This window comes from Aulonocara stuartgranti (assembly GCF_965226115.1).
Source record: "Aulonocara stuartgranti genome assembly, chromosome: 10".
NCBI classification, from domain to species: Eukaryota; Metazoa; Chordata; class Actinopteri; order Cichliformes; family Cichlidae; genus Aulonocara; species Aulonocara stuartgranti.
In genome coordinates, this window is record NC_138946.1 from 8,805,801 (window position 1) to 8,829,926 (window position 24,126).

Below are 24,126 nucleotides of genomic sequence, written 5' to 3' on the forward strand. Positions count from 1 at the left end.
AAGTTCGTAACACCAGTTTATTTTTTTATTTGTTTAATCGTGAAGACTGAACTTAACTCTTCAAGATGTTATTCTGGGTTCTTTTGTGACCCTATTTTGGTTGTCCAGCTAGTCCTGGGATTCTGTTATGTTGTCTCCATTGTGGACAATGGCTCTCACTGTGGTTCTCTGGAGTCCCAAAACCTTAGAAATTGCTTTTTAACCCTTTCCAAACCGATAGATGTCAATGACTTTGTTTCTCAGCTGTTTTTCTTTAGATTGTGGCATGAGGTGTTGCCTTTTGAGATTATTTTTTTTTAGCTGACCTTATTTTTTAAGCCACAGTCACACAGACACGCTGGATCCAACAGGTCTGGCAGTAATCTTTCCTGGGTGTAGCTAGTGAAATTGAACTCAGCTTTCCAAAAAATGTATTTAATCAAAGTTAATTCAGGATTTAACAAAGGGCCAAAATTACATTTTTCACATAAAACAAGGTAATACATGAAAGCATCATTAAAATACTATATCCTGGACTTACTCGGGTTGTCTTTGTCTAATATTATGTTTTGGTTTTAGGTTTTTGATGAGCATGTAAGTGCGAGAACTGTGCAAGAAAATGAAAACTCGGGAAGGGGAAAATACTTTATAAATTGATTTCACAATGCAGTTCTGGCTTCTACAACATAATAAGTCTTGATTCCACAAACACAAACAAGAAAAGATGCTTTTTGTTCTCCAGGAGTTGTCGGTATATTTTCATTGGTAACAAAAATGGAACAACTGAATGAATCATAAAAAGATGCCCAGGGATAAAGAGAGACAGAAAACAGGACCGAACTTCAATCGGACACTGACTCAGTGAAGAGAGCTCCAGAGAGGGTTTAAAGCAACGTCCAGCTGACTTTTTTCTAACAGACCGAAAAATTTTTATAAACTGTTGCAATTCAGTTAAAAAATTGAATTGCAAAAATAGCTAAAAGAAAGATTCCCTGTGCAGTTTAAGACTGTTGAACCTGAGCCAAAAGAACTCAAAGCATCCAACAGCCTCATCTGCACCATTCACAGTTTCCCATCCCCATAACTCTTGAAAACTAACAGTAACATGAATTTAAACTGAACATTTCCCTGAAGCTTTTGGTCATCCCCCCAGGACACAAATAAAATGTAAATTCCTGTAATGTGCATTTATATTATTACATTAAAAAAGTTCTCCTTCTTGGAACACTGGGGGGAGAAAAGTGTCAAGTCTGCAAACATTTTTTTTCTTCATAATCTCACATCCTGCTGACAGCATTTATTAGCCCAAGAGGATACAGGCTATGTTTACCTTTTTGTACATTCTGAGTGACTGCTCAGCAAAAACTTAATTGTGTAATGTAATAAGCAGTTCAGCCACTGGGGGATGCTAGTGGAGGTTTACAGTTTATATGAATAATTACACCATATTTAAAGGAGTTGACACCAAAAATTTATAAGATGACATCTAAGAAGGCGGTCAGGTTTAGATATATTTACAGATCTTATATATTGCACTGTCCCTGCCTTATTTTTCTAAGGCACAGTAGGAGCACGGTACAGAAGACATAAAAGCAATGCCCTTAAAAAAGAAAAATCCGAGCCAGAACACCAGAAAGTTTTCAACTTAAATGATGTATGGCCCAAAAGTCTCTTTCCATTGTATCTCAGCTCAGTCCAGATGGCATGTAATCCTCTTGTGAATTGTAGTTTGTGTTGTAGGTTATGCCTCAGTCTTTCATTCCCTCATCCATTGTGCCTACTGTACCAGCCCTGTCTCATTCCACATCAGCATTCATTGTTCCTTGAAAGTAGCTGTGACATCCATGTACTCTTATTTGATGTCTGGCTAGGATAGTGAGCTTGATCCCATTATGTGTGAAATGCATTCAGTTCCAGGAGGGAAAACAAATTCCCTCAAAGCATCTTGCATGTTTTCCCCCAATTTCCCCCTCCCTTCTTTCTTTGAAAAATGATACAAAAGGCAGCTCAGAACAGACCGTTTAGCTGTAAAAGAGAGACTTAGTGATTTGCTGCTAACAGAATCTCCTCTCTTTTTGTCTTTCTGTGTCTCTCTCATTCTTACATTTGTGCCTGTAGTGGTAAGACTGTGAAGGATGATAGCACTAAAGGCGAGGCGGAGGTGAAGAATGCCACAGCCGAAGTGAAGACAGTTCCCAACGAGGCTCCTCAGATGAATGGCAACGAAAGTAAAGCGTAATCTTCTTGGCCGTGAGCAGCAAGAAGAAGAGGGCACGTAGGGTTGGGAGGGTTCGGGTTGTTGGGTTTTAAGGTTAAAAGGGGTTGGTCACAGTCACTGAAACCTCAAAGCAATTTCACACACCACCCCGTTGCATTAGAAAAACCAACAAGAAGCAACTGAAAAAAAAAATTAGAAAAAAAGAAAACCATTGGTCTCTTTCTCTTTCTGCAGTGTCTTCTGACCAGGAATATGTAAAGACCTCATGCACTTGCCTTAGTTCCTTTACATAAGTTTACCTGTTTATTTGTCACAGAAAAAAATTGATCTCTTGTAATTCACCTTCTTTCTTTGACTTAATATTAAATTGATCAGCGGAGAAGAATCGACATTTTCCTGTAGATAAACATGGTTGGACTGTAGCTTTACTTCACTGATTACTGCCTTCATGATGTACACACATGTAAGTCATGTACATTACCGATGCTACTATTCTTTATGCAGTATGGTCATCATCATGGTAATGCATTATGAAAAAATGGGTCTTTTTTTTCTTCTGTCGATATTTTTTGTGTTTGAATAATATGCAGATAAACTGCCTATTTAGCTTTTTTTATGTGTTATTTCCAGTGCTAGAGATTAGAACATTAGCATGCCTGATTTTGCAAGTTTACTGTATTTCTGTATGTGTTGCTGTCATTTGGTTCATATTCAGACTTTTTTTTTTGTTGTCTCTGTGTGTTTCTGGTCCAGATGTATCCTAAGCCATGATAAATGAAAGAAAACACCAGTGAAAAATGTATCATGCTATAAGTACTACTATTAATTGGTTTCAACCCTGTTGTCCTAAAAATGACATTTATATACAGCAATCTAATGGTTTTTTACAAGACACGTAGCTAATGCATGCTTACAAATTATTTTATAGATTTGCTCCGAGTTAAGGGCAAGTCTATAAACAGTGCATTATTTGAATTACATGCATCAACACGTTTGGGGTAAAACACAGAGAAGGTGATCATGCATACATTTTGACTGAATGTATTTGTGCAACCTATTATTATGTTGCTTATTAAGTGTATATAAACTTAAGTTTCAGGAGACAAGTTGGGTTTAAATTAAGTGGTGACAGTGAAGAATACCGAAGAGTACAAATGTGTTTCTTTGCAGTGATTACATCTCTTAAAGTCCAGCTTTCAAGGCTGGATGAAGTCTTGTTTCAAAGAAGAATTGCTACCTTATTTTTGTCTGAATTTGGTGAAAACTTCTGTTACATACTCGATATCATCAGTATCCTAAAACCCACTAGTCATTTATTAATACTGTTTTCGCTCTTCACCAGCTCAAGCAAGTTAACATGTGACCAAATGTAATAGACGGATTGATCATTGATTATATATTAAATAAATGGGACCAATGAAATGGGATGCTACAGGATGTAAATAATGGAAATCTGACTTATGGCCACTATTTCTTCTGGGTAGTACTTCGGTAAATTAAGCTATATAGATAGATCTGCAACTAATATTTGACACTGTCTGCTCTCTACCTTACATTGAAAATAATGCAACTTCCTGTGTATAATTTTTGGTCTCACTGTTTGACTACAGCAAACCATTAGTTTTAGTCCTTGTGAGTTTACCTTGGAAGCAGTATATAACAACACAAACCCATTAACGTTTTTAGATTAATGGAGGAAATTTACCTTTACCTCCTTTTCTCTCACATGCTGTCACCTCAAAGTCTCCTTCTAGAGGTCTCCTTTAAGCATTCTTGACCAGCTGTTTACATGACAGCTTTGGGCTTAAATGTGAATCAGAGGCCAGATGTGTTCAGTTCAGTTTGTTTGTTTGAACTTTAGCTTAGGGTTGTTGAATATTTGACACAGATTTGTCTTGACTGGGCTAACCTCCATCACTCACCGGGAGATTCAAAAGCTCAGCTTGTTTAGATTCGCTTACCTGTCAGTGATTTAACCGTCTAATCGTCTCAGCTGTTGTTTTTACACTTGCACCACAGCTGCACTCAGTGTGAGCTTGTGTTACCACTGCATTTACCAACAAAGTCTAGTTGCTGGAAACTTTATTAAAAATGTCCGAAAGTTTGTAGATGAGTTGGTTAAGTGATCATCTTGAGCTTTTTGTGTAACCAGTCTATAATTGTAACTGCTTCTTTCTATTAGGAAACCTAATATCAACCATTCTCTGATCATTACAGAAATTTGTGAGCATGTACAGTACAAAGACATAAGCTGCTTGTGCATAGAAACCCATACCATAAAGCTCCCGGTGCACAGATTTTGCGTTAATGCCAGAGGAGGTTTTAAATTCTGCAGTTATTGAGTCAGCAGAGCATTGGCAGCATTTACACTCTATGCGTCTCAGCACTCAGCCACTCTGCTCTATAACTTCATAGGGTCTGCCAAGTCATGGCTGAGTGGCTGTGGTTGCTAAACCTTTCCACTTTGTAATACCACTTACAGCTCATTGGGGGAAAGGGAAGAAATTTCGCAAACTGACTTGTTGCAACGGTGGCATCCTATTACAGTACCACGTTCAAATTGAGTGAGCGCTTTAGAACGACCCATTTTTTCACAAATGTTTCTAAAACCAGACTGTGTGGCCAAGATGCTTGATTTTATACATCTGCAGCAGTGGGTCTGAAAACCCCTAAATTCACAGATTTTTTTTTGAACCAATAAAAATATCCAATCTGTCACAGACCATAAGGATTTCTAAAGAAAAATGTGATTAAAAACCTGGATTAGTGACTTGAAATGAATGTACACTCTAACCTTTTCAGCAAATCTTAACGAACTTGGCCTCTTTTAAGCAGGAATTAAACGTATCCTTGGAAATGAAAGATCTCGTCATATGTTTAGAAGTTCACCGAAAACATTTTTTCCACACTGCTATGGATTTGAAAGGTAATGAGACTATGTGTGACCTTTTTTTGTACAGTGTTCCTCCTACTTTAGGCTGCAAGCTAGTACACTGAATGTGTGAAGCCATTGAGTCCTTTGTCATAGAGTTGAAATAGCTTGTGAAACATGTAGCTGATAGTATGCGACAGAATTAGCAACACCGATGTACAGAAGTCTGACAGCAGCAAACTGGAAAGACACAGTGCCTTTAAATATGAAAATGTTGGCATGCGATCAGTTTCTTTCAGTGTCTGCATTAAACATTTCACATCTCCATTTCCCTGCTGATTTGCTTTTTCATTTACTGCATTTGATTTGTTAATTAAGCCGAGCTTTGTTGTCTCATATAAGTCTTAAATGGCTGTATCATTGTGTTATTATGAGTGCTTGCAGTGTCCTTGCTGAAGGAGAATTCTGGTTTATTATAATTTGGTCTTGTATACAGTATTTATGTTTGGTCATCACTTCTGTCATAATAAATGGAAATTTTAAATGCCTAAATACACACGTGGTGTAGATCTTTATAGTTAACCTCTTGTCATAACTAATACAAGTCAAAACTGTAATAAACTGAACTGGGGGGCAAACCATATTACAAAGATGTTTCGAAAACACTGACATTGGAGTACAAGGCACATTGACGCTCAGGTCTCACATTCTCTATAATATTTGAAACACATTTGTCTAAAGCAAGCATGCAACATATATTAGAAGGATACTACCACGTAATCACTTTTGCTATGTAAAAACTATTTATGGCTTAATGAATTGTATTGACCCTGTGTTGTGTAACTTTGTCCTGTTTGCGCAATTTTGCTTCAAAAGAAACGTGATTTCCTTGCACAGCTCTGAATTGTAATTTTTTTTTTAAAGGGTGCGGTCTCATGACCAAACCTCACTGTTTCCCCTGTGAAAGTATTGTACATGAAAACTTTTTCCACTCCAGTCACACCTCCTAAAATTCATTTGTGAAGTCACATCGGGTGAGCCAGAGGCCTTTGTTCAAAGCCTCAAAAATACAAGAACGACACAGAAGCAGCCTTGGATTTTTCCTTTGACTCCACCACTTGATTCAGTAAGAATAAAGACATCTAGTTCTACTCGAGGAGTTTTTCAGGTTTTCAAAAAGATGAAAAGCATCCTTTCAAGGTTCTCTATCTCACAGAGAATAGAATAAATCCCCTGCACACAAATGTCTAACCCCAAACTTCTTCCTATTCAGTCAGACAGGAGCCTTCAGCTTTCACTGCCAACACTGGTCACTCTCTTTGATCCAGAGCTCCCCATTCTTTTTTTTCTTATGCTTTGTGTGTGTGTAAACATCAGCTCTATGCTGCAGGTAAAAAAATCTGTAGGCTGCCACTCTTCTGTCTGTCTGCCCACTGTCGCAATTGTAAATACTGAATACTAACTGAGGCAAAAAGAACATTCTGACCTTGCATTCTGCCGGAAATTTTGTGTTCAATAAAATTAAAGGAAAAATGCATCTTGTTAAGGTTTTTTCTTTCATACCAAGAATTGTGCAGACACACATGATGGGATGCTTACTACCTCGTTTGCATATTTAAACATGCATTTCAGAAAACTTGCAATGAAAAAATTGTTCTTTATGTAAGTAACCTAGAAAAGTTCACCGGTGATATCTGTTAGTCAAATGTTTGTCAAAGAAGACTGAAAGCTACAGTTAAGATTAGTTATCACATTCATTATTTGAAGGTAAATACCTTCAAAGCAGTGGCCTGTATTTTAAGGCAATAATTTATCGAGCAAAATTTCTTTTGATCTTTTAAAGAAGGAAAATGTGGCTATTCAGCGACAGTACCTTGAATTTTATTCTTATTAAACATTCTGAGAATTGTATTAAAGTATTTTCATAGTAGGAAAAAATAACTAGACATATAAGGGATCGCCACAGCAGATGGTTCCGCGTGTTTACGCTGGGAATGTTTTTTTACGATGCCCTTTCTTGACGCAGCCACAGAGGGATCTGCGTCTTCTCCAAGCATCAGACTGGGGATATTTGACTTGTAAGGCAAAAATGCAAACCATTATTGTAGCCAGATGCCATGTTCATGGTCAAGAAATTCACTACTACTGCAACTGATTTCAAAACACTTACCTAGACTTAAAAAAAAAGAAAAATAAGCTTTTTGTTGTTGTAAATAATTATATTAATTATTAATTATATTTAATATATAACATATAAAGTGAATATTTGTGTTAAAGTATTAATATTTTTAAATACTGTATGTTTATATACTAGACTTGTCGCAGTAACATGTTAAATACTGGATTAACAGAACATAAATGTTGAGTAAATAAAATACATTTACAGAGTATGACCTTAAAATTCAGTTTGCCACCTCTTTAAATTGCTTACATTACTAATGTTTGTTTTTTGGGTTTGTTTTATTTTTTACCTAAAAAGAAATATCCACTCATTTATGAACATAAAAACAGCATTTTTACTTAACACCTTATATTAGCTGGGAGTTTTTACATGGATGAAACAGAAACATTAGTATTTTTTTTCTTTTTCTTCTCCTCTTTGACGTATGAAACACTCATGCTGATAAACTTCTTGTTACAAGAAGAAATACCCATTGACATACATTTATACACTGCATCAGACCCTATGCAGTTCTCTATAATGACCATTAGAGAGCAGTATGCTCCCAAGCTTGAAAATGGACCTGACGCTAAACAACTAAATCACAGGATGATTTAGTTGTTACAAGATTAGTGACACTACATTATTTTCTGTAATTAACATAATATTACTCTATTATCTTTTAATGTCTTTATAAACTAAATAACTAGATATTGTCGATTTCTGACAACAATAGAACATCTAATGTTAAACTCTGTTCCATTTTAGTACTAAATTAACAGCAGACACATTTTAATGAATGCTTGTGGGACTAATTAGACCCTTGCCGTCTAAATAATCAGACTTTCCTCAGTAGTTCTTATGGATATTAAATGATCCTATGTTTTCCAAAAGGTGGCAGGCTAACTCAAGAAATGTTGAGCAAAAGCAATCAATACATGATTAGATTGTCTTTAAATCAGAAATGTTGAAGCACTGTAGAAGGAATACAAATCGCTGTAAATAAAATCAGTTCACTAACACTAATGAGGTTTATGTTAGACTGGTAAAAGATGTGAAGTTGAGCTGTTTTTGTATTTTACACTTGAGGTATGTTTAACTACCCTAATATAGTTACACCCTAGTAAAAAAGAGCATTTAAACAAAGTTGTGGAGCTGTGATTCACAGCAGTATGCAGGTCCCATTTTCATGCGGTTTATCAGAACCAAGTATCAGCTACATAAGTAATATGACTCTTCAAAGCTCCATATCATCCCATTTCTCCTTTTCTGTAGAGATCATTCCACTCATCTGCTCAACTTTGCACTCACCAGATTAGGGTGCTTTTCAAGGGCTCTGTCCCTCCCCCCTTTCTATAACAATGGTCCAGTGTGGTTTTCGTTGGCCTGGGATTGATCCCATACACAGATAACTACAAGCACATAGCCTAACCTCGTGGCTACTACCTGTCTGAACACACATTTAATTCTGCCGTCGTGCACACACAGCCTTATAATAGTGAAGCCATGTGTTACGCTGATTGGTACACACCACACCTATCTCTTGTTTAGAGAGGACATTAGTCAACGTGTGGTAATGAGTTAATTAGTAAAGTGGTTGAGTCATTTATGTAGATTTTTGTCTACCTTTTGTCATTGTCAAAGTTTCCATTTGCAGCATGTTTTAAGCATTAATTGCTGTCCGAATGGCACAAGTGAGAAAATATACAACTGTCGAGATGACCACACATTGTAAAAGGTCTACCTGGATGATTGAGCGTGCATCAAGATACTCGGGCCTGTGTTGAACTGAGATGGGGACAGCAAATGAGTTAACACTAAAGACTGAGCACATAAACATCTTACCGTATAAGCTTGAGAAATTGAATAGTGGTCATCAACAACCCAGTTTTGGGGTAATTTTCTTACAAACCTTAGGAACTTTTTCCTTCTGGTTCTTTTTAGAAGAGTTTATTGTTAGGATACCTGGTGTCTCTGTGATTTAAGGCACAATTTCACAGTGAACTCACTTGCCACACAGAGTCAGAGCAATCAGCTTCTTCTCTCTTTGTGAGATTTCCTGGCATTTTTCTGCGTGTGACTAATTTCGATTTATTCTAAAGTGCAAACAGAAATTAACCACAAGAAACAAGAAATTTCACATTCAGATATGCGCATATATGTGAGAAGCGCCTGAAAGTGTTCAAATGTTTCCCTGATTGCTTCTGACAGTGCCTGTCTGCTGTAGCGATTTGAGCACGATCTGGGTCTTTGAACTGCCTTGGAGCCCACCCTCGGCATAAGCATCAATATAATGTTCCCAAACAGAATGCCGGTAATATTTTGTGCCAAACGATAGAATAATTTTCCAAATTAAAAGCCTGTAAATTGTTGTAAACAATCAAATGTATTCACTGGAGATGGAATGATTTGATGAAACAGAAGGCCACGCTTCTCATCATAGTCAGCTTTGTTGAGCAGATTAGAATGCAGTCTGAATGTACCAGACACTGAGCCTCGGTTTGTTCTTGAAATATACAGAAGCAGATGTTTGCACAGCAGATTCTCTCTCTCTTTTCTCATAGCTTTCCTTTCAGATTTTTGAGACGTATTTGTTTTTTGTCATGCAGAGCCACGTTTTGGTCTTCTCATTTCCAGGCTGTTCCTGTCTTGTTCCTTTTTCTTTTGCCTCAGCACAGGGTCAGCCAGCCATGAATTCCTATCCAGAACACTCTGCTTCATCTCTGCTTCCCAACCTCTAAATCACATCAGTGTTACATCATAGCACACACAGACACACGCACATAGACACACACGCACACAAACTCACACACTGTGGCCACCATGCCAAGAACTTTTCTTCTCATACAATTCCCCCTCCCTTCTCCCAAACTTTCCTTGTGAAGAGTCATCTACATTTTAAGCCAATCTTTAACCAAGAAGAACCTGTTTTTATTGTGCTATAATTTTTGGATGGACATCGAGTACTTTTGGTTTAGATGTGCTTCTGAGAAGGCAGTACAGGGCAATAGGCATCTGTTTAATTAATCTTTTGAGTTAAATAGTAACAAATAGGAATCAACAATTGGGGGGGGAAAGAAAAAGAAAAGAAGAGTTCTCCAAAATTCAGTTTTTATTTCATTCTTGAGTAATCGTAAAATGTTTAAAAGCAGGAAAAAGTATTTTTTTATTTGTTTAGATGTGAGCTAATCTTTATATTTTTATTTATTTCAGTCTTTGAATTTGGCCAAACCAAATCAAAATACAATATTCTAGGAGCTGAGTAAAGTAGCAGAATATACAGTAGATGGACAACAGATTTCATCATTTAATGCTATTTGTACTGCCGTAAGTCGCTTCCAGTATGCACGCATGCTGGAAGGGAAAAAAGCCATTCTTTACAGTAAGATCTTGTAAACTTTATTTCTTTATTTTGTTTTTTAGTAGCATTCAGCAGACAGACAGCTGGCACAAAAGATGTTTGATATGCAGACATGGATACATTGTGCACAAATAATCAGTTTTTATCAGTTTTTTTGCACTGGGGAATAAAGCGTGACTGATACTCTGACACTGGGAAAATAACATGCTAAAAAGAAAAAATGACAAACGACCCAAAGAACTTTCCAGATCTCTTTCGGCAACTTTCTCTTTTTGCTATGAACTCTTTATGTATAGACGACATTTATATTTTCCTCTACATGAGCTTATTTTCCTAGTATTATGTTTGGTTTTGCATTTTTTTGCAGCAGGGCTGAAATTTAATAATAATAATGATAATAATAACAATAGTTTTGTGTTACACAACTATTCTGTGTTTGATATATTAATAAATAGGTTTTTTATGTGTAAAGGTGAAATGAGGCCAATAATAACACAAAAGTTTAGATTTTAAAAGAAAATCTACATTTTGCAAATCGTTGTTTAAGTTAATATTTGTACCATGTGAAAGACTTATACTACATAAATGAAAAGCACCATTCCTACACAGTGTTGTACTTTTTTCTTTTTCTTTTGTGGCTGAATTCCATTATTACAAGAGGATTAGTGTTATTGTGCTTTGGTATTTGGCACTGACCCAGCTTATAGTACATTAATAATTCAACTTCACAGACTTCTGCTTTTTATCTCAATTTCAAGACTCCTTATAAGCATTTTTAAATACAGAAAGTGCAGTCATCAAGGGGCTTATCACTAACCATAAGTGATAACTAAACTTAAAAATATGTATGTAGAAAATAATGTAATTTGGGTAGTTTGTTGATTTGTTTTTAAAGTCACACATATATATGTAGAAAATTTTCAGTGTATTCACATACTTTTTACAGAAAATCAGACTGCCCATTTTCTTTTCCTGTTTGGTATTCTCTTAGTGTACTGGACCTTTCACAGGAATGCACCAGGAGTTCCGGCAAATTACAGAACCTTCGGTTTTTTATCAGCAAATCTTCAGAAGGGGGCTTCTTCAAAGAAATAACTTCCCACTTCACTTCTTAAGCTGAACAAAAACTCCTTTTAAATGAATGGCTTTTGCTCACAGCTTGTGGCCGCAGCTGGCAGTATTGTTGCCCACTCTCGTCCTCTGGTCACAGAACAGACAGACAGAGGATGAAGGGGGTTGACACAACAGGTACACACATGAAACAACTGCAATTATTGCACCCCCCCCCCCCCCCCCCTCCTTCTCACCATCTCGCTTGACGAAGCCGATTTATTATAATTTGTTTTATTTCGTTTTATTCTCCTCCGATGTGTTTGTTGTCTGGAATGTCTAGGAAAAGTGTAACCAAGACAATCTTTGATTCTCTGGTTTGGTTTAATGAAGATCACTGAAGATCTGAAAAGCACTGCAGGCCACGTATTGTTAACACAAAACTGGAACTGGACAATACAGATTTCCAAAAGAATGATTACATTGGATTGGAGATGGATGGATGGATGGATGGATGGATGGATGGATGGATGGATGGATGGATGGTTGGATGGATGGATGGATGGATGGTTGGATGGTTGGATGGATGGATGGATGGATGTCCTGAGAAAAAGATATGATGGGGAAGTGCAATAAATGCCCCTCGTGTGTTATCAGTTCATGTGTGTAAAATAGCTAAAGCACTGTGTATGCGTGGGTGTGTGTGGGTGTGCCTTGTACAGTAAAATGCTTAAAGTGCTCAACAAAAATAGAAAAGCCCTACATAGATCTGTTCCATCCACCAACAATCTAAAGAACTCTACCCGCATCGCTTTGTTTGTAATGACCAAAAGCATGCGATTTCTACGATATCGACCTGCTCTGCTCTTTTATGAAAACATATCCAAATGCCTCAAATTAAACCATGTGTTTGACAACTGTAAACTGTTCTTCAGTCGCTGATTTATCTGTTCTTCGATTCTTCGCGCGTGAAGACGTGCAGTATTTCCTCTGACCTTAATCTTCCATGCTACCTCAATTTGTTCCACTCTGGGCATATTAACTCAGATGAATCTAAAGTCAAGAGCTTTTTTTCCTTTAAGTCTGAAATAGATTTGCGTTACTTAACCCATTGTATAAAACTGAACCCTGTTTTACATCCTCTTCCACAACTACACAAACTTTTGAGAAAGGTAGAATTGGTCAAGAAATCTGGATGAAGGAAAGCCCTGACCTTGCTGACTATCATACTCTGCTCTTGGAGTGATCTGACCTTAAGGAGGACCCTTAAGGACAATGCGGTACCTGGCAGGTCAACACGTACTGGGGTAAGTGATGGGGCGGGGGGGACAAAAGAACTAACTGAAATACATGAAGGTGGGTAAACTAACTGGAGCCAAAAACTAGAACCAAAGCACTAAGGTGGTTTCATCTTTAAGCTTTAGTTAACAGGAAACACTATCTACATATGCTAAGTGTCAGCAAGAAACTCCTTTTTTCATTTTTATTTTGTCCATCATCTCCGTCTGCTTTGCTAAAACTGTACTTATAGTTTATTTGAAGGCAAAGTGAAAAGTCCACACATTAGCAGATAATCTGTGTTGAACATCAGTATTAGTTAGAGGATAAACAAATCAAGGTTATCCTGAATGATTCATTTACAGATACTGGAATCTAGATGGAAGAGAGAATAGGGAGAAAAGAAAGAGAGAGATGTGCTAAAGGATTAGCTGTGAGAAGCTTTCCTGCGGTGAGTAGGCCTTCTTTTTTCCGGGAACACCAGGAACACTGTAAGGTGATTACTGTGTCGTTTGCCATCGGTCCAGTGGTTAAGCACTATGGACACAAGAGCTTGACTGGCTCTACTCAGCACAATGGGAATCAGAGCAAGACTTTTTACTCCCCCCCCCCCCCCCCCTTTTTTTTTTTTTACCTGCCTTTCATCAACCAATGTGCAGACAAAAAAAAAAGTGTGTTTACTCTTTAAATTAAATATTGTCGACTGAGAATCTGGCAACTAAAAAAAGGAGCAGGGAAATCTGGCAAATTGAGCCAGGAAATATATCGGAGAGATGTTTGTAATTCTGCTTTGCTGGAGAGAGCTTGGTTTTTACACTTTGTATAAGTGTGTGTGTGTGTGTGTTAGGTTTGCGATAGGATGAAAAAATGGGTGATGAGGAGAGGAGAGGTGGTTCTTTTCTTTCCTCTCAATGAAAGGCAGATGTGGTCTTTCCACAGGAAGTAGACAAGACGTGGTAAATGGTGGAGACAAGGAGTCAGCTCACATACACTCACCTAAACACATACGGCTCTTTAAAGTGTAATTAATAATGTATATTTTTATGCTTTACAAACACCCACACCATATGCATATTAATAAAACCAGTAATCATTTTTGTGTATGTGCATATATGTAGTGTGAGTATCACAGTTATGATAACAGCTTATGTTATTATTGTTGGGCAGATCATGTTTAAATAGAGAAAACACTTGAAGAGAATTAAAACTGCACTGGTGGATGCATATTAAAAATATTTACATTAACAATTTATTTCTTGACGGACTATTGATGAACTCGATGGAACCTGACTGCTGCTGATTAGTTGCAATCATACAACAAGACTGTGGAAGATAATGAATTAATGAGTTTCATGCAAAGGGTACCTGGGGGCACCAGTGCTATCAGACATCCAGAATGAGCTCAGAGCGGAGCTACAGCTTATTCTTGTTGCTTCTTCAGTTTAGTGGATTTATGCATCTGATCAGGATTTTCCAAGAGCTTCCAGCTGGTGGGAGACCCCAGCATAGGCAGTGAGATTATACACTATATGGAAAAGTAAAACTTTTTGGTGTTTCCAGTCCTGGAAACACCAAAGAGTTTGCACATAGTTGTATAGTCTAGCTTTATAAACATTTGTGAATTAAAGGGGTCGTCCTGAAGCACACATTAAATTCACATATCATAAAAGGATGCCACCACTGCAACAAGTCAGTTTGTGAAATTCCTTCCCTCCTAGATATTCCACAATTAACTGTAAGTGGCATCATTACAAAGTGGAAGAGTTTAGGAACCACAGCAACTTGTGCGCACTGAGACACACAGTGTGTAAATGTTGCCAACACTCTGCTAAATCAGTGACTGCTAACTTCTAGACCTCCTGTGGCATTAACCTCAGCACAAAAACTGTGCATCACAAGCTTTATGACCTTTGTTTCAATGCTAAGCCACTGAAATGGCATAAATGGCGTAATAGTTCTGTCTGTATATGTACTCTTTTTTTTTTTTAGGAGAGCTCTGGGAATCCCCCAGGTAGGGCTGAAGAATGTTGCTAGGACAACTGGACTACTTTGTCTAACCTGCTCAACCACTGTGAGCTGACTTGGGATATGTGTCAAAAATGATCGTGTCTTTGAAGTCAGAATGCACCAGCAATGCAGCTCACGCGGAATCAAAGTTATCCTTGAATTATCATTCAAAAACAGACACAACATTTACATAAACGAAGCAGATAATAAAAAATATTCCGCATCTAGCAGTAAGCTTATACTACATATTTAAAAGCTGAAACTAGATAGGGCTTCTCACATTATTCTTTAAATGTTGCCAATATCAGATTCCAGAATGAACTAGTTACTCTGCTCAAATGACCTGGATGGCCAAAAGGACCACAACAATGATGTCACCGTTGTTGAGACCACTACAGTGCAGTGAAATGAGTCGAATTTATATGAATGATTGTGTGTTTGTGTGATGATGCAAAGTTGAAGCCGGGAGTTGTTGAAGCATGAAATGAACGGCTTCACTCAAAGAGATTTCTTACAAAATTTCAGGATTTAAAGGACCGGTGCCGCTTTCAGCTCCTCTTCACAAGAGCAAGACACACAGGTTATGCGAGTGATGTAAAAGTTGCAGTGCACCAGTGATGCCCTTTCATCTGAGCAAGTCTGATCCTGTGCAAAATCCCAGTACAATGGACAGATATGCTTTGTCACAGCAGTGTGTTTGAAAAAGGTCGTGTGGGGGATAGCGGTGGAGATAGTAAAGAGGCTTTCAAGCCACAGTAAATTACACATTTTTAAATTTATTAATAGAAAGAAAAAACTTTGTGTACATTTCATCTCATACACTCAGTTAACCATACATTCAAGGCAAACATTAAAATTCATACTTTTTTAATACAGCAAAATGTAGCTGTACTCATTGCCTTCATCGAGGTATTCACCATATGCCTTAATGAACTGTGAGTTGCAAGGAGCAAACAAACAGAATGAAAGCATTGGCGAGGCTGTCAGAAAGGCTGAAAACCTGGGCTATAGTATCTTTAAAAGTGCAACCGCAATAAAAAAAAGACAACTACAAAGCTTAGCCTTGATACCAGTCGAGCTTGTGAGTCTGAAATCTGTAACTTTTAGAAAGTAATTTCTGCATCGCATTGTCTAAGTCTTTCTAAGATAACTGGGAGGCGACTCTTTGAATGGGCAACCCAGATTTCGGTAATACAAGGACGCTGCTCAACTGTTCAGTCACAAAGGTAGGCCTTTGGATCAGTTTGTGTTGACAGGCTGCCTCAAGATCTGCAGAATTATCACCTGTTAGGAACCTCAGCAGCTGTGAACATGTGTGACTTTCACAAATTTCTTTTGATCAATAGAGTCATTGTGACTGAAATAAAAAGATCACTATGACACATGCTTTAGTCTACTCCATTCTGCTCTTGTTTAGTGAAATAATGACACGAGCACAGCGTCTCAAAATCATGTTCCGTGGTGCACTGCAAAAAAAATCATTCCAGAGTTCTGACAGAACAACTCTCAAAACACCTCCGTAGCCCACAGCCTTTTAAAGCCTTCAGATTCACCTGCAATTGAATGTCTTCTGCCAAGATCATCCTTCAGATGTACATATTTTTTTTTAAAAAAATCTACGTTCACTAAGAGGTTTTGCAAGTTCCTGAAGAATCTTTAATGAGGAACAAAAAATATTCTTGACTCGCTTTTTCTGGTGATTGTTTCCTGTAATATTTCCACAGAAAGAGGCAAATTCACGTATATTCTTCAAAGCATCCACGCCGAGTACTGCTGCATGTAAAAATATTTCAAAAATACACGGGTATTTTTCAAAACGCAGATTTTTCTATGCGTTTGCACCTTTCGTCCACACATAAACGGCGTTTTCGGTCACTGAAAACAGAGATTTCTAAAAAACGCCTGCCAGGGTGGATAATTTCGAAAACTCAGTTTTTTAGGAATATATCGCCACCTGTTGCTTTGGCATGTTCCTAGCAGCGTTTTCCTTCATTTCTGCGTTTACGTGTGGACGGGATTATTTTTTAAAACGAAAATGGAAAATCTCCGTTTTCAAAAATACCCGTGTACCTGTGGACGTATCAGCTGGGTTAAAAAAAAAAGAAAACCAGAAACTCACACCTTTCACCTGCAAATGCTGCTCTGCTTCTAACGTAGCATGACATCACAAGTAGCTATCTCTGCAGGTATTCTGGGAGTATAATAACAAATGTCAAGTGTGTCATGTGTCTCTTCACTTTATTGTGCAGTTGTGACTCTGTTCAGCTCTGAATGTTTGTCAGCAGAGGTGTCTGTCCTACTGGATGTTAAACAGAAAGGTAAGACCGGTAACTTTCTTATTTGGAATTTCTGAAAACTACATTTATTTTACTCCATTCACTCCTTTTCCCATGTTATATTTTTTTTTCAATTTTTCTGAACCTTGTTTTATTGGAGATGCAAAACCTTCAAATAGCAAACAGAATACATGCACGTCATTTTAAAGAAAGAGGTTACTTTGAGGCAGTTCTTGCTGTTGCTCTGATAACAGCTTAACACTTAATCAAAGCTCCATCTTCTATTATCTTGTATTGCGCTGCAAAATGTTGTGCTGGGACTTTACTTTTGAAACTTGAATCCCTAAAAGCAGTTGCAACATGTCCAATAACAGCAATAGCATGTCAGTGACAAATATGACAGGAATTTAAAAAAAAAAAAAAAACCCGTTTCCCAAATGTTTTTATTTGCTATTTAACCCAGATTTTATTTGAAGATATAGGACCAGAGGCTATTTTACTGACTCTTATCGTGGTTTTATTTTGTGTGTTTTAATTTAAAAATATTTTTTGCATGCTTTTATTATTTCCTACCAACATCTTCCTAATCAAAAAAGTTATCAACACCTCCGCAGTCACTGTGTAGAAACGACAGGAAGTCAGCACAGACAGAGAGGAGACGCACAGCAGACACGCAGCGGAGCTTCAGCAGAGCAAGAGGGAAGTAACAAGATGGACATTGCAGACAGATGGGATGCAAAACAAGACCTGGGATTGGCCATGAAGTTGTGTTTGTGGAACTGGCGTCTGATGTGGAGGAGATGGACCCAGTAAAAGGTGCTTGCAGTGAGACACAAATCCAGTGAAAATAATGCCAGAGCATTTGTGTTGAGACTGTTGCATGCACATTATATCTAAGACTGGCCTGCTAATATAATTGGTTTTAGTTGTGTGTGTGTGTGTGTGTGTGTGTGTGTGTGTGTGTGTGTGTGTGTTTGTTTTAAGGCCCTCTGCATGTTTTAATTGTATATATTTTTTATTATTTTCTAAAATCTCTTACACTGGGTATTGCACTCCTTGGCTAAAATCCCCCCTTTCCCCCCCTAGCTGCCCACCAACTAATGAAAAAGAACCTTATTTTCCTTTAGGAGGTACAACAGACTAACAAAAAGGTGCTTTATCGTTTTCCTTTTATCCTAAATTTAAAACAGATATGTAGATTTTCCAAATTATAATAATTGTTTTACATTTATGTAAAACTTCTAGATCTCATGATATGATTCACTCATTAGAGCAGCTGCCGTTCATGTTTTTTCATGCATCATAATGTTTACTCGATTCAAACTTAATTCCCGTAGTCATGTTGCCTCATAGTATTTATCAGTGGCTTGTGTGAGTCTTATGACACAATACATTTAAATCATAAATAGTAATTGTAATATTTATGTAAACACTTCAACCACACATCGGATATTTATGAACAAAACATTAAAGTTGAAAAACTTTGTTAACATTGATTGCTTTGTGCAACAGTGACTGGAAACTAAACTAATCCCTGTTTTGAGGGTTGGATTCAAAATGATGTTAAAAGTCAAAGATAAAAGTTACAGTCTAATCCAACTTGCTTCATAATCTGGCTCATTAGTATGTATGGCCCCCATTTGCCCATATGTACTCCCAACATCTGGTCATTCTCCTGATGAGACAGTGGATGGTTTCCTGGGGGATCTCCTTCCAGACCTGGATCAGGGTTCCTGGACAGTCTGTGGTGTTATTTGGCAGCAATACATAAAGTCCCTGAGGCTGTAAATTGGATTCAAGTCTTTGAGGAATGTGAGGGCCAGCCAGTGGTATCAATGCCCTCATCATCCAGGACACTTTAGCCACACGAGGCCAAGCATTGTCCAGCACAGGAGGAACCCAGGGCTCATGGCACCAGCATAAGGTCTGACAATGGGCCTGAAGATTTTATCCCAGTACCCAACAGCTGTCGGGTTACTATTGGCGAGCACGTAGAGACCCTCCCAGGATCTGCCTCCACAGATCACCACTGCCCCACTGCCAAACCGGTCATGCTGGACGGTACTGCAGGCAGCATATCAGTCACCATGATGTCTCCAGACTCTTTCACATCTGTCACATGTGCTCGGAATGAACCTGCTCTCATCTGTGAAGACAACAGAATGCCAAATGGTGGGCCTGCTAGCTCTGATGTTGTCTGGCAAATGGCAATCTAGATGCATGATGCTGGTCTGTGAACACAGGTACCACCCTCATGCCACTCCCATAGAGCCTGACTATGACAGTTTGATCAGAAATATACATGAGTACCCCTCTGGAGGTCATTTTGTAGTGCTCCTCCTGCAGTGCTCCTCCTGTTCCTCCATACACATAGGGCTAAATGTCATTCCCACTGTTGGGCTGATGCCCTACAATGGCCCTATCCCATCTCCTGGTATCTCTTCCACACTCTTGAGATTGTGTTGGGAGGCACAGCAAACATTCTTGCAACAGCAAATATGGATGTACCATGCTGGAAGAGCTGGATGGGCTGCGCAACCTGAATGAGCTGCTTCACGCTGCCAGGAAATGCCAAGGGCACTAACCAAAACCAAAACTAGAAAAAAAAAGAAATAACAGAGAAAGCTGACTCTGTGTTTCCCTTATTCTTTTTCCGAGTTTTATTTCGTTTGCTGATAGGTATAATTGTTTTGTTCCCCTGCTGCTTCTTTTACCAGCGCAGGTGTATATCCACTACTCTAACTGCACCTCACGGATTACTGTGCATCGCATTTCTGGATGAAGTAGAAACTTTACTGTATGCTATTAAGCACTACACCGGATCTACCAATCACTGAACCTGTGCTTTAATCTCCTTCATTTTGTCTCACTCTTTAGCCTGTCTCTTTTCTCCTTACTGCCTGTCCTTCTGCATTTATTTCTTCACCCACCATTTCACCATTGAGTTCTTCTCTTACTCATTACAGTGATGTGAGATTAATTTAAGTACACGGACTAGGCGCTAAACTAGTCTATCTGTGGGCTTTTTGGCCCTTCCAAGATGTCCATGCAATCTCCTCTGAAAGGAAAGGGGCTATTAAGCAGCGCATCAAAAAAGGATGGAGAGAATCAAACCGAGGGCAATTGAACACAGGTAGACAAACAAATTCACACAGTGACACCGGGAAGAAATTGAGGTGTGCATGTGCGTGTGTGTTTGTAGGTCTTCGTTCTATTGTCAAGTATTTAACAAATACCCTGAGTGTACGGTTGCAGCGTCTGTGAATACAGCAAACATATGTTGGTGTTTCAGGCTCAAAAGAAAACTGAGCATATGTAGGTTACATCTCTGTATAAAGTCTCAAAGAAAGGCTGTTTAGATGTCAAGATGTTTTTGATAGCATGTACAGTATCCAAAAGACAGTCATAAAAACAAGAGTGCAGTAAGTATAAGACAGGGAAGTCACTGAAAATGTTCACTACCACTTCAAATTTACATGCACCAAATGCATTCAATCCAACAATCGCCTAATTCCACATGCTCCCTCAACTCAAATGATCCATCAAAAAGCAACAAATGAGTCCTTCTTATGCAAAGGAACAATAAGGAGATCCCATGCATCAGCATTACTTTGAGTGGGATCGTTATAATATTCGACATTAGCACCACTTTACCAACAGAGCAGCTGAAAGTGCAGAAGAGAGCACAGTTCAGGGTGTCTTAACAAAATACAGAAGAGGCTGTTCTGTACAGGTTACTGGGCAGCGTTACTTTGCTTGATTTATTCATGAAATACTTTTTTTAAAATTGTTTTTAAATACGACTTCTTGCCCAGTGATGTCTATGTATGCAGCATATTGATCATAAAGACATTTATTGAATTAGTTTGTCAAGATTGTCCAGGTTTTTCAGTGCCCTGATGAATAATGCACAGCCCACAAACTTGTAACATTCAATTTCTGGCTGCCTAAGCCTTTAATGCATCATACGCCCTTCTTTTTCTTCTCATTCCCCAGCTGTATCTCCTCAAGTGCTTGAAAAATGCACAAATGGAAAGTTGTCTGAAACCTCTTAGCTCAGGTTTCATTTCCAAGGCAGGCATTTCACCAGGCATGGTTTGACAAACCGGTAACAAAAATATATGAAATAGCAAGCTAGCTGAGGCACAAAGCCCGATCCATTTGAGACAAACGGTGAAAGTAAACCAAAGGCTTTCTGCCAGACCTCTCACAAAGGTCTCGTCTGTTATCGGGCTTAATAAACTCCATTTAATGGAAAAATGAAAAAAGAAGCCCCTACTTTGCTATTTAGGGATGTCATAATACAAAAGAGTATGAATTCTACTGTATGATATTCAATGGCATCGAGTTTATAAAAAAATATGGGAAAAAAATTAATCTATTTAAATTCACAAAAGCACATCTGCACACAGTGTGTGTTAGCTCACATACATACACAACATTGTACTCAGACAGTAGAAACAGCAATTACCTAAAAAAAAAAGTATAAGCGCTGCCCCAGTAAACAAAGAAAATGTTCAATAAACACAAAACTAAACTAAACTTTTTTTAGTTTTGAAAATAAAGTCAACAGATTGAAGTTGTATGGAACACTGGACTGTTTATGCTACTTTTAGACAGTGACATGATGTGTATTATTTGATAGAAGTTATGGGAAACAAGTGGCATCAAGTCAAGTAGAAAGATCGTGGACAAAGTACAGATTCAATCCAAGAAGTAGATCAACATAAAAGGTATCCCTGATTAGCCAGAAGTGCTTATTTCCTATTTATTTAATGTATCAATCTTATATCTTTAAGGGTTTATAAAAAGTGCAAAGACCACATGTCCATGTGCTTCCCACAGGCTTGAACCAATGTGGTTCTGGAATGGGATTTCCCTGAAGAAAGAATGCATTCAACATACAGTGAAAATCCCTCTGATTTATTTGGTCAATGTCTGCCTCATCCACTCTCACTGTACAATGCATAAGGACTACCTAAGGCATGAGAGGGAATTGATCTCCTGTCAGACTGTGAGTCGGGCTCTCTCCTCTCAGATCACCACTTTTCTGCTGTGATTTCTTCAACCGGGGATCAGCTGACATTGGCGAAGAGTTTAAATGGGTTCAAATATGTTAATTATTAATGAGAAAATTACCCCACCAAAGTCCATGTGGGGTTTTGTGTTTGTCTGCCCACCTTTTCTTTTTTTTCTGTGTATCACCTGTCTAAACCAAAATAGATCCAGATCTCAAAGCTTTGTTGCAGAATTTAAATTCTAGAATTCAAAAAGAAACTGAATAGGAAGGATTATATAAAACGGATCTCTAAACAATACCTGGGGTGATCTCCTTATTTCGCTTACAATTAGCCTTATCAGTGTTCATTTAGCTTAAAAATAATATGGTGAAAAAGCGATGAGTAGACGCTGCGCTCGCAGATATCAGAGTCGGAGAAATACATAAAGCTTCAAGATAAAAGAGGTTTTCTCTGCTGTCTGCCTTTCCTTCTCCTTTAAAAAATGCTTTTGTTCTTTTTGTTGTTCTAATTTTGTTGTTTTGTTCTGAATAATTTGCACTCGTGTTTGAAAATACAATGAATCATCACAGTAATGCTGCCTTCCCCTGAAAAATAGCAGGGCCGCAGTGACAGTTTGTCACACATAGACATACCAACGGTTTTTTGTTTTCTTCAGCAGTATGGCCGCTCGCGATGCCGGGTCATAAATTTCTTCAATAACTTAGCTAGACATCACACACCGACATCACAAGGGCACATCCATTATTTTAGGGTAGATGCTATAAATGACCCAAAGTCTCACTGCAAGGATAAAGCCACTTGTTTCACCGAAGTTAGCGTTGTTCGCTTTGATTGCTTGCATTTTGGATTTTGTGCTGCTCGTTTTTCATTTTCTGTTTGTTTTTTCTGCCCCCACGCATGGCAATACGTCAAATATGCGCACAGGACATTGGAATAATCTGACACCATACATTTACTATAAGCACAAAAGTTATATCAGTGAATAATCATGAGACAAAACGCAGACTCATCAGTTTTCTTAAGTGCTCTTTTTTGATAGCTAGTGCTACAGAAGTGTTCTAATACATGAAGGAGTACAAATAAATACTATTTTGTAAATTTGATTAAAAAAAGTTGGGTGGGTTTTCCCCCCGTAGCTATGTGAGAGATAATACATTTAATATTTTATCAGATTTGATGTTTAGCCAGTGAACACAGAACCAGTATGAATTATTTGATTTTTTTAACGGCTTTTTGAGGTGAAAAGTGCATTCTGTTTTACAACGGAAAAATGTTATCTACAGATGATAATTTATTGCCTTTTCACTAGCAACCTTATCGCCTTTGTAATAACCATCCTTTCAACACAGCCAATGGTCTGTCAATGGTTGGTTAAGAAATGATTGCAGAGTCTTAGATCAAGGGGCTCCTCACCTGAAACTGACCAAACAAGTCCTGTTTGTGGGGCTGCCATTCTTTTGCCATTCAAGAAAAGAGAAGTATTGATCCGGGGGATTCTCTTAAGCGTTGTAGTTTGTCCTCTGAGGGTGCAGCTGAAGGCTTGGAATGGAGAAGTAAACAGGCACTTGGTAAATAAAACACCTAGGTCAACATAGCCATTTCACCCATTAACCTGTTGCAGGTTCGAGCATTCTGTCTGTGGAAGTGGACAAACCTGTAACTTGGTAAACAGAGAAGAGCTGGTCATTCAGGGGTCAGAAAAATGAAGTGCACTCGTTTTGGACGAGTGAACTACTTTAGATTCATGCTTTTCACTTTTGCTCTAATTCGCTTACATTTGTTATTTCTGTTCTAATAGTTACTTTCCTTGGATTTTGTGTTTTATGAAAAAAAGTTATTTTGGTTACACAAATGTTGTCATATTAGTATAAAATGCTTGAACTACAGTCTGCAGGAGATTGTG

At 38.0% G+C, this 24,126-nt stretch overlaps 1 protein-coding gene across 3 annotated transcripts in view; it reads left to right on the plus strand.

Annotated features, from left to right (window-relative positions):
- Nucleotides 1-6,604, plus strand: part of ncam1a (neural cell adhesion molecule 1a) — a 269,507-nt gene extending 262,903 nt beyond the window's left edge. For all 3 annotated transcript variants that reach the window (XM_082549406.1, XM_082549404.1, XM_082549405.1), the window contains one exon: nucleotides 2,098-6,604. In XM_082549406.1, the coding sequence (XP_082405532.1) occupies nucleotides 2,098-2,218 (121 nt within the window). In that variant the 3' untranslated portion in view covers nucleotides 2,219-6,604. The remainder of the gene's footprint in view (nucleotides 1-2,097) is intronic.
- The last annotated feature ends 17,522 nt before the right edge of the window (nucleotides 6,605-24,126 follow it).